The sequence below is a fragment of the Aphanomyces invadans genome, assembly GCF_000520115.1.
Source record: "Aphanomyces invadans strain NJM9701 unplaced genomic scaffold supercont1.12, whole genome shotgun sequence".
NCBI lineage: Eukaryota > Oomycota > Saprolegniomycetes > Saprolegniales > Verrucalvaceae > Aphanomyces > Aphanomyces invadans.
In genome coordinates, this window is record NW_008580157.1 from 799,717 (window position 1) to 808,717 (window position 9,001).

At 57.0% G+C, this 9,001-nt stretch overlaps 4 protein-coding genes across 5 annotated transcripts in view; 1 reads left to right on the forward strand and 3 right to left on the reverse strand.

The window, feature by feature from the left end:
- Positions 1-28: 28 nt before the first annotated feature.
- H310_06792 lies at positions 29-3,459 on the forward strand. 2 transcript variants are annotated; one of them, XM_008871976.1, is made up of 14 exons: positions 29-257; positions 308-583; positions 632-711; positions 763-877; positions 931-1,066; positions 1,114-1,324; positions 1,390-1,528; positions 1,576-1,695; positions 1,741-2,059; positions 2,110-2,213; positions 2,259-2,572; positions 2,619-2,793; positions 2,845-3,192; positions 3,239-3,459. In XM_008871976.1, exons 1-14 carry the CDS (start codon positions 51-53, stop codon positions 3,419-3,421), a joined length of 2,727 nt encoding a protein of 908 aa, XP_008870198.1. In that variant the 5' UTR covers positions 29-50; the 3' UTR covers positions 3,422-3,459. The 2 variants fall into 2 exon arrangements, with proteins under 2 accessions (XP_008870198.1, XP_008870199.1); XM_008871977.1 differs by having other exon boundaries at positions 2,619-3,192.
- H310_06793 (hypothetical protein) lies at positions 2,779-6,355 on the reverse strand. The gene is made up of 4 exons (XM_008871978.1): positions 5,473-6,355; positions 5,178-5,426; positions 5,010-5,128; positions 2,779-4,964 (listed from the first exon to the last, which is right to left on the reverse strand). The coding sequence occupies exons 1-4, from the start codon at positions 6,334-6,336 to the stop codon at positions 3,467-3,469; spliced, it is 2,730 nt and encodes a 909-aa protein (XP_008870200.1). The 5' UTR covers positions 6,337-6,355; the 3' UTR covers positions 2,779-3,466.
- Positions 6,356-6,420: 65 nt separating this feature from the next.
- H310_06794 (hypothetical protein) lies at positions 6,421-8,325 on the reverse strand. Its single transcript, XM_008871979.1, has one exon. It carries the CDS (start codon positions 8,303-8,305, stop codon positions 6,467-6,469), a length of 1,839 nt encoding a protein of 612 aa, XP_008870201.1. The 5' UTR covers positions 8,306-8,325; the 3' UTR covers positions 6,421-6,466.
- A 592-nt stretch (positions 8,326-8,917) lies between these two features.
- The window catches only part of H310_06795 (hypothetical protein), a gene marked incomplete at both ends in the record, with an annotated part of 2,560 nt that continues 2,476 nt past the window's right edge, over positions 8,918-9,001 (reverse strand). The window contains one exon of the mRNA XM_008871980.1: positions 8,918-8,989. Coding sequence (XP_008870202.1) covers positions 8,918-8,989 — 72 coding nt within the window. The remainder of the gene's footprint in view (positions 8,990-9,001) is intronic.

The window sequence follows — 9,001 nt, forward strand, 5'->3', positions numbered from 1 at the left end:
CTATGCAAATTCATGGCATCATTCGCATTGGGAAACCAGGACGGAAGGCGATGTCGTTCCAGACGTTGTTGGCGAAGGCACTGAGCGAAGATGAAGAGGACGTCCCGAGCAGCGGGTCCATGTATGAAGACGGTTCGGACTCGGACGAGGCGTACGAAGAGGACGAAGAGGACCAGAAGGGATCGTCTCTCAAACGAAAAGCTCCATCGAAGGAGTTGACGATGGAAGACGAGGATAACTCGGACCTCGAGCGTCAAGTACGATTCGTTTATCAGTCGTCAACTTGATGAATAACATGCTGTCGAAGCTCTGGGGAAGGAAACGAGGCGCTTCACGGCGACGCAGTCGGCGGCGACGGGTCAAGAATCCCGTTCCGCCCGAATACTCTGAGCTCATGGGGGAAGCAAATGCCGCGTACATTTCTGGCGACCATGACAAAGCCATTTCAATGCTCAAGGATTTTGTTAAGAAAGCACCGACTGTCCCCGATCCATACCACACGTTGGGCGTGATCTACGAGAAGATGGAGCACAGAGCGAAAGCGATTCAGTTCTACTTGATCGCTTGTTCGTTGACGCCATCGGTGGGCAAATCTCTCCCTTGCCTTGGTCACGTTTACATCTTCGCGCAGGATGCAGGGCTATGGCGTCGCGTGGGTGGGATGGCTAAGGACGAAGGCATCGCGGACCAGGCGCTCTTCTGCTTCAAAATGTGTGTTTATCACTTGAGGACACGAAGTTGACTGCCTTCGTGCTTGGTTAGGGCAACTCAGGCAGACCCAAAAGATATCGACACCCTCTACATCTACGCAGACATGTGCAAGGAAGGCGGCGACCACCGCCGAGCCGCGGAGACCCTCAAGAAGATCGCCAACTTGGTAGGATCAACTCGATGGTTGCCATGACAAGCGCATTCACGATGGGGAGCCAGACACCGACCGATTTGTCCGTGTGGCTCCAAGTGGCAGAGTGCTATCACGCCAACAGCCAGGACGACGAAGCCATTGACGCGTTGCTGAAGTGCATTCAGAACGCTTCCACGCACCCCGACGATGCATCTCAATTTGGTACTCCTCCTACATTTCTTGGGTCGTTGAATCCGTTCTTGCGGTAGAAATGCATGCGGTGAACATGGTGTCGGACTTGTATATTACCCTGAAGCGATACCAACCTGCCGTGGAAGCCATTGAGGCAATGCACCATCGCAACCACCCTGGTGCTCCCCTGGACGAGGAGAGTTTGCCCCTCGACATTGCTGTCAAGTATGGAATCTGCCAGCTCCACATGGGCCACCTCGCGACGGCGCAGCCCATGTTTGACGCTCTGTACGTCGTTCCCGATAGACGTGTGTGGCTTTCGATGTGAACATATTTTTTTTTTCATTTCACAGATTTCACCACGAAGTCGACGTGTACGGCGATTTGTACATCGACGTTGCGGAAGCGTACGTGGCGGCTGGCGAGTCGCACGACCGCACCGCCATTGACATTTTGCAAAACGTACTGCTTTGCCCAACATTTGCCAACGACGTATGCATTTGTTGTTGCAAAGTCAATATCGAACCATGTCGTGGTAGAAAGTCTTTTCGATGATGGCACGCGCGTACAAGCGCCAGGGCGTGCTCGACACGGCACTGCAGTTTTACGACCAAGCTCTCGCGTTCCAGAGTGGTGAAGGGGGCAAGGCCGATCCAGACGTACCCTTGCCTATCTCAGACATTTCCTTGAACGTCTTGTTGTAGCTGGCCCTGGAAGCAATGCACATTTGCCTCGACACTGACGCGGCAGCACGCGGCCTCGCATTCTTCCGCTTTGTCAAGGACGCTGTCCTTCTCCCTCCGATTCGACCGTACTGGGCGACAGCCCCCACGTCTACCGCAGCAAAACCGGACGACGATCAGGACCAGGATGTCCCGACGGACGACGACGACGAAGACGACGAAGACGACGACACGAGTGCGACGGACGCGGGCGACGAGATTGGATTTTCAGAAGACGCCATGGACAACGTGGTTCGACTGAAGCTGTTTCTCGTGTATGGCCGCCTGCAGTGGCGAAATGGTGCGGTTCGATCGTGTGAATGCAACTAAATCGTTGCGTCGTGGCTCTAGGAGTCCCGGACACCATGGTCAAAATTGGCCTCCCGCTCTTGTTGCTGTCGTTGCAACAAAATTCTCGTCTCTTGGGCCGCAAGTCGCTCCTTCGCCGCATACATGTACGCCCACGCATGATGGAAGCGGAAGATGTATCATGCATGTAGAGATACTACGACAGCAAGTCGGCGGAAGCCCGGGACTTGGACCGATTCAACATGACGCATTCCCACGTCCTGTCTGCGATGAAGGACTCGTACTTGGCAAACCCGAGCGACCCGACGTCACGGGACACCGTTGTTGGCGTCGTCATGCGCGTGACAGAGCAGGTGCTCGTCGACAGGGCCTTTACACCGCATGAATACGTGGCCATGGTGCACGATGTCGCAAGGGCGCTGTGTGACGTGGGCAAACACATTTGTGCTGTCGAGTTGCTCATTGACGTCAACTGCAGCAACAAAGTCGCCGACGGCAACCTCCGGTGGGGTCGTGCGGTCTCGCGAGAAGAGCTGACGATGGGAACGTAGATTTGAGCTGCGGTTCTTGGCGCTGACGATCGCCCTGACGCACAAGGAGAATCGCATGGCGTACGAGTGTGTACGCCTCAATATTCTAGAAGAACCAGAGAACGTGGGGTACTGGAATTTGTTTGGCCATGTCATCAACCAGACGGGCGTGTTTTCCTGGCACCAAAAGTTCCTCGTATCGTATATATCACACGTTGAGAGCTCGACCAGATATCGACACGTGTAGGCCAAGGTGCTGCGCCAGCACCCCAAGTGCTACCCTGCGATGGTCCTCGCGGGGCTCCACTCGTCCGCGAGCGATTCGGCGCAGCTGGCGGTGGGCGAACTCACCCTCGCGCACTTGCAGAGGCCAGAAGACCCGCTCGCCCTCTTTTGCATTGGGCTGAGCTACCTCAACATGTCGATGTTTCGAACGGTCGTGGACCGGCAAATGACCGTCGCCAAGGCGTTTGCGTTTTTGCAGCTCTACCAGCAAACGCGTTTCAAGCAACTCGAAGCCAACTCGATCGGACTCACGTCCGAGTTGGGCCAGGTCGAGAGCTGGTACAACATCGGGCGCGCCTACCACCAACTGGTAACGACCTCTCCTTTTCTCGCCCACGCACAGACTGGATGCGTAGGAACTGAACCACCTTGCCATTGCCATGTACGAGCGCGTGCTGCGATTCTACCAAGGCAAGCAAGTCGCGCCAGAGTATCAGCTGTGCCGAGAAACCGCGTACAATTTGTCGTTGATATACAAGCAAAGCGGCGCCACCGACCTCGCCAGCTACCTGCTGCACACGTATTTGACTGTGGAGTAACCCGTTTCAAATGCAAGTGGTGTCGCCCGAGATGGCATGTTTAAGTTACGGCATCCACATCGCCAGTACAAACTCGAGCGGGAGGCGGTGGTACACGACCAGCCACGTCACGGCCGCGGCGCTCAGTTGGGTCAGCTTGACCACGTACGCTTTTTGGGGCGCGGATTTCGTGCAATACACTTTGGCTAGCGCAAACGACCCGTCCCGTAGTCGAAGACCCCGCGCAGACCTGGGATACGTTAGCTGTCCCAGCGTGCGGTGGGCGTCGGCTTCGTTAACGGGCCCGACGACGTCGATGTCGGCAGAGCTGTCTGGGATGGACATGCTTGTTCGGCGCAGTGCCATCGATGGGCGGAGTGACCGGGCGAGTTGGTCATATCGTAGCTCCAATTGTTTCCCGGGCGCGACGTGCAATGCCCCAGTCACCAGTTGCGCGAGCGTTGGCCGAACATCGACGTCAATGCCTTGTTGAAATGTAAATTGCGCGGCCAGCGGCGGGTCCAACACCGATGCGCAATGCATGAGTGCGAGGAGGTCCGATTCGTTCCACGTGTGAACAACGAGGGCATCTTGGTACGCATCGAAGAGTGACGCTTGGAGCAGCGCTGTGCCATCCCAGAGCTCCCGCAGCGTCAAATAATACAACGTGCCTTGGATGGACGTAAGGGAGTCGTGGCGGAATGCCATCGACGGGGACGCTGGAAGCGGGGGAGGACTTGCTGCCGTGGCTGCGACGGACGGCGTTGTTGAGAAAACTTGTGAAGGGGGGAGCGCATCGAAGGAAGGAATTGCCAACGAGACGAGGTGGCCGTGCGAGTCGATGGCCAGTGTCTCAAGAAGAGGTTGCAGCAGCAACTCGTTTGCGTCGACTAAGTGGGGCAACGAGTGACCTTTGGCTTCATGCGGCACGTACGATTCAAAGTGCGGGCAAATCCGAGCGACTTGATCCATGCTCATGTATGTCGACCACTCAATTTCGTCCGCGACGGAGAGCGCGAGGACCTCGAGGGACCACGTTTCCATGAACCCGCTTCGGTACAGTTCATTCACAACAACGCTTACGTGGTGGCCACTGACAGTGCCGTTGCCCCGGTACAATGTCACTTTATGGCTGGGATAGTCGTCGTTGCCATGAGGTGGCGCTACTGATGGCGGCCGCTCGACCAAGAAGAACGTGCCATTTTTGAAACCCACAGCCAAGTGGCCACACAGGACGTTGACAAGGTCGGCCAGTTGTGCTGGAGTGGCGGGCGCGTCGAAAAACGTGCGGTGGGGCAAGAGGCGATGCAGATCGTCCAGGAAAAACGACACCATGTCTTCCTGGGCCGTCGAGCTGTCGTACCCAACGACGTGAAATGCATACGGGTCTTTGCTGTGGACGACATGGAGCTGCAGGGAGTGGCCATCGATCACCCGACCGCCGTGGAAGACCACATGAGGCGGGAGGACGCGGTCCGAAACCCCGTGGGTGTAGTTCAGATCGAGCAACTTGGCTATCATCGACCCTTGGGCGCTGGACATGGCTGCATTCCATGTCATTGCCCTATCGAAGCGATCACCACATGAACAGGATGCGTGGGCAGCGTACGGCGACGTCATCTCAGGATGCGTCATGCGAGCACTTGCTGCTTCTGCGAGCATTGCTTGTCGATGGAGCGCCTCCTTCTTCCATGCCAGCGCTTCCATTTGAACTTGTTTCATTGCATTCTATGACGAATGCGACGTGAGTGGAGCCCAGTAGGAACATGGTGGGAACCTCCATGTCCACTAGCCGCTGTGTCGTCGCGTCCAACTTGGTTTGAAGGGTGCCTTTCCCCATGGACGAGATCACACCCTTGACCTTGCTGCTTACGGCGCGACGGCGATGGTCGGATATAGCTTGCCGCGACATGGCCGTGAGTTGAGAGATCATCGCTTCTCGTTCCTGTCGCTCTTGAGCTAGCGCGCTTTCTGCTTCGGTGAGTTTCGACACACACACTTTCAGGGACGCGTCCACGTCGTGCACCTACACCCGTCATCATGAGTCGTGGCATCTTCTGGCAGCGACGAACCCGCTCGCCAAGGACTTTGTTTGCCACCCGTTCCAACTCGAGCTTGGCCTGGAGAGTGTCGATTTTGGCCTTGTCATTTGTTCGAGCTACGTCCAGCTCGTCGTTTAACGTCGCGATGTCGTTCTTGGCTTGCATCAAGTGCCGCTCGAGTTTTTGGATGCGGTCGCGTGTGGCGGCGTCCGACGAGACCGCGCTGGACGACGTTTTCGCGGGCGACGACGCCTTGTCCACCACATGCGGGGTTTCGGTGGCACTGTCCATTGTAAATGGACTTTCGTCCGACGTGGCTGCCTTGAGAGAGTTCTTGGCAAGGTCTGCCTCGAGTTGTTTGACCCGTGCTCGCAGCACCCGCATCTCGTGGTACTTTTGCTGCATCTTGTCATGGTACAAATGTCGTTCCATTGCAGTCTGCCGGCGTCGTGGGGAATGTATCCCCATGGCTTGTTTTTGCAGCTCGAAGTATAAATCACTCGCCAGTAGCGGCTTGGTCGCGTCGCCAGTTGTGACGACCCCAACGCTACTCGATGTTCCAAAGAACCCACTGACATCGCCAGCCTCGGGGCCGTTCGATCGAGGCCGCAAGACTTGGTTGGAGCTGTGCTTCAGGTCGACTCCATCACCTTCCCCGCGACTGCCTGGCTTGACCGCGTCGTGAATTTCGGGCAAAATGACAGTGTACGTGTCAGCAGGGTGCGGTCTGTCCACCAACTTGGATGGCCGACGTGGGGATCTGAAGTCTTTCTTGCTCTGCAGGATTGGGCGCATGGCGGAGTCTGCACCCAACGCAGGCGGTCGCGCCGGGGACGACGGCACGCTGGCCGCTGGTCGGAGCACATGGAACTTGGCTCGCGGCGTCTCCGTCATTCCCAAACCTGAAACAAGCCGCGACCTCTCAGAAAATGCAATATTCATTCTGATTGGATAAAATCACAACAATAAATCAAAATAACGTGATATAATTGGTTTATGCCCTTTCGGTCATGGTGACATCCAATCATGCCCACAATTCCTGAACGTAGCGGTGGTGGTGCTGCAGGTCTTGGACGAATGCGGCCGCGTCGGCCTGCGACTTGCCCCCGTGCGTCTGAACCAACTCGACAAACGCCTTGTGCACGTCCGTCCCCATCAGCGTCGCCCCACACACGTACACATGCCCACCGACACTCAACGCCTTCCAAAGCGCCGCGCCGTGCTGCTCGATCAAGTGCTGCACATACACCTTCTGCGGCGTGTCGCGCGAGAAGGCCACGTGGAGGTCGGTCAGCGTGCCGCTCGACCGGTACGCCTCCAGTTCGTCCTTGTACAAGTAGTCTTCGGCTTGGCGGCGGCAGCCAAAGAAGAGCCAGGTAGCGCCGACGTTCTCGCCTGCCTCCTTCTGGGCATGGCGTTCCTGCAGGAAAGCGCGCATGGGAGCAATGCCGGTGCCCGGGCCGACCATGATCACGGGGGTCGATGGCGACGCGGGCAGTTTGAACATAGACTTGCGAATGGTTGCTCGAACAACGGGGGGTACTTGCAAACGCTTGGCCACGGTGGACAAGTTGGCCAGGAAGTTTGACGTGACGCCCTTAAACCGACGACCCCCCGGCAACTCTGACGCAATCACACCAAGCGTAACGTGGATGCGGGTGGGATGCACCCGCGACGACGACGAAATCGTGTAGTAGCGCGGCTGCAACGATGGCAAGATGTGCACAAATGCCGCCAACGGAATCTGCAGCGACGGAAACGCTTCGATCACGTCGCCGTACGTGCGGCATGCGTCCACGACCCACGTCTGGTACTCGGTTTTGCCATCAACCGACGCGAGACGAAGCAACTTGTCCTGCTCGTCCGCCGACGTCGCGTAGTGGGCGAGCGCCGCCAACGCACCTTTGCGCGGCGCCGCGTTCAGGTCCAAGTACCGCGAGAGGATGGTGCGGATGGTGGCGGGGGTCGGGAACGGCAGCTTGGTCGTCTTGTCCAGAGGCTTGAGCTCCACGACGCCGTCTTCGTCGAAGCGGAGCGCGGTCGCGACGCGGGAGACGAGCGCCGGGTCGTTTTCGGGCAAAATCGCTAGGTTGTCCGCCGTTGCGTACGACACGCCCGTGTTCTTGATGTCGAATTCGAGGTGCAGCGTCGAGCCCGATGACGTCGACTGGCGAAGTTCGCGTGAATTCACGAGTGTCGCGGTGGAGTAGTTCAGTCCGTGGACGATAACAGGATCTTGGGCGAGCTTGGATTTGGGATGTAATGACAGCACATCGAACTCAAAGCAAGGCGGCGCCGTCTTGGCAGTAGGAGCGAGACGTCGGGGGACCTGGGAGGGGGCTAACTGGGCCGCCAGTGCGTCCCAGAGTCCTTGTCGCCAGTCGTCAAAGTCATTGTCGATGCAGATCTCGTCGTTGCCTTCTCCGTGGCGGTATACGCGGTGGGCGCCTAGCTTCTCCATGCGGGAGTTGACCATGCGGCCCATCCCGTTGTATGTGGCGTACGTTTTGTTTCCCAGGCCAAAGACCGTGAACTTGACTTGGTTCATGCAATTCAATGGTAGCGATGTATCCGTTAAGTACTTGTGGAACTTGACGGCGCTGTCGGTCGGCCCTCCATCGCCGAACGTAGCAACCACAAAGATGACCCAGCCCATCTTTGGTAGTGTCGAAGGGTTGAGCTTGGCAAGGTCCATGGCTCGAACAGTGAACGGGGTGTGCTGGGCAGACGCCACCAGCGTCTTGGCAAATCCTTCCGCCGTGCCGTGCTGAGAGCCATAGAGCACCGTGATCACAGGTTTGCCTTTACCCGTGGTGGTAGCGTCGTGGCTGTCCTTCTTGAGGTTCGACAGCTTTGAGCCCATCGCAAGCGCGTGCGTCGGGCCAAATGGATTCTGACGTTTCGGACCATGACTTGGTGTAATTATTTATCGACCACACCATCCTGTGAACTAAACTTTGCCGCGAACAAAATTATTCCATATACATGTAGTAGTATGTGTGAACCAAACAACAAAAAAAACTATCGTCTTTAAATAAAAGGTGCGACGTTCGAGACATTTCATTGATGTGCACGAAGTACGAACGGATGGAGGGCTCGCCGTGGCGGCGATCTGTCCAGAATGGGGCACGGCGCTCTCTTGGGCTGGAAGCGCATCCCCATGGCGGTGGATGACGGTGTTTCACGTAGCAAGGCTGTAGGCTTGTGAACTCATGCTTTGCCATGCGATGTGTACATCGGCGGTGCATGAAGCCTGTGAACTCACTTGACCCACCATTACCAACAACGTTCGATGTCGACGGGACGATGCGATCTCGAGTCCACGATAGAAGGAGCTCCGCCGACAGTCCTCGGCAACTTACGAAGGACCTGCGACACCGGTTCGCCAGTACTGTCATTGCCGCATACAACTGGATCCAAGGAAAGAGATCCACGCGTGGCATCGACATGGAAAGTCTAATCATCGCATCTAAGTTTACGCAGACCACAATTCCTGAACGTAGCGGTGGTGGTGCTGCAGGTCTTGGACGAATGCGGCCGCGTCGGCCTGCGACTTGCC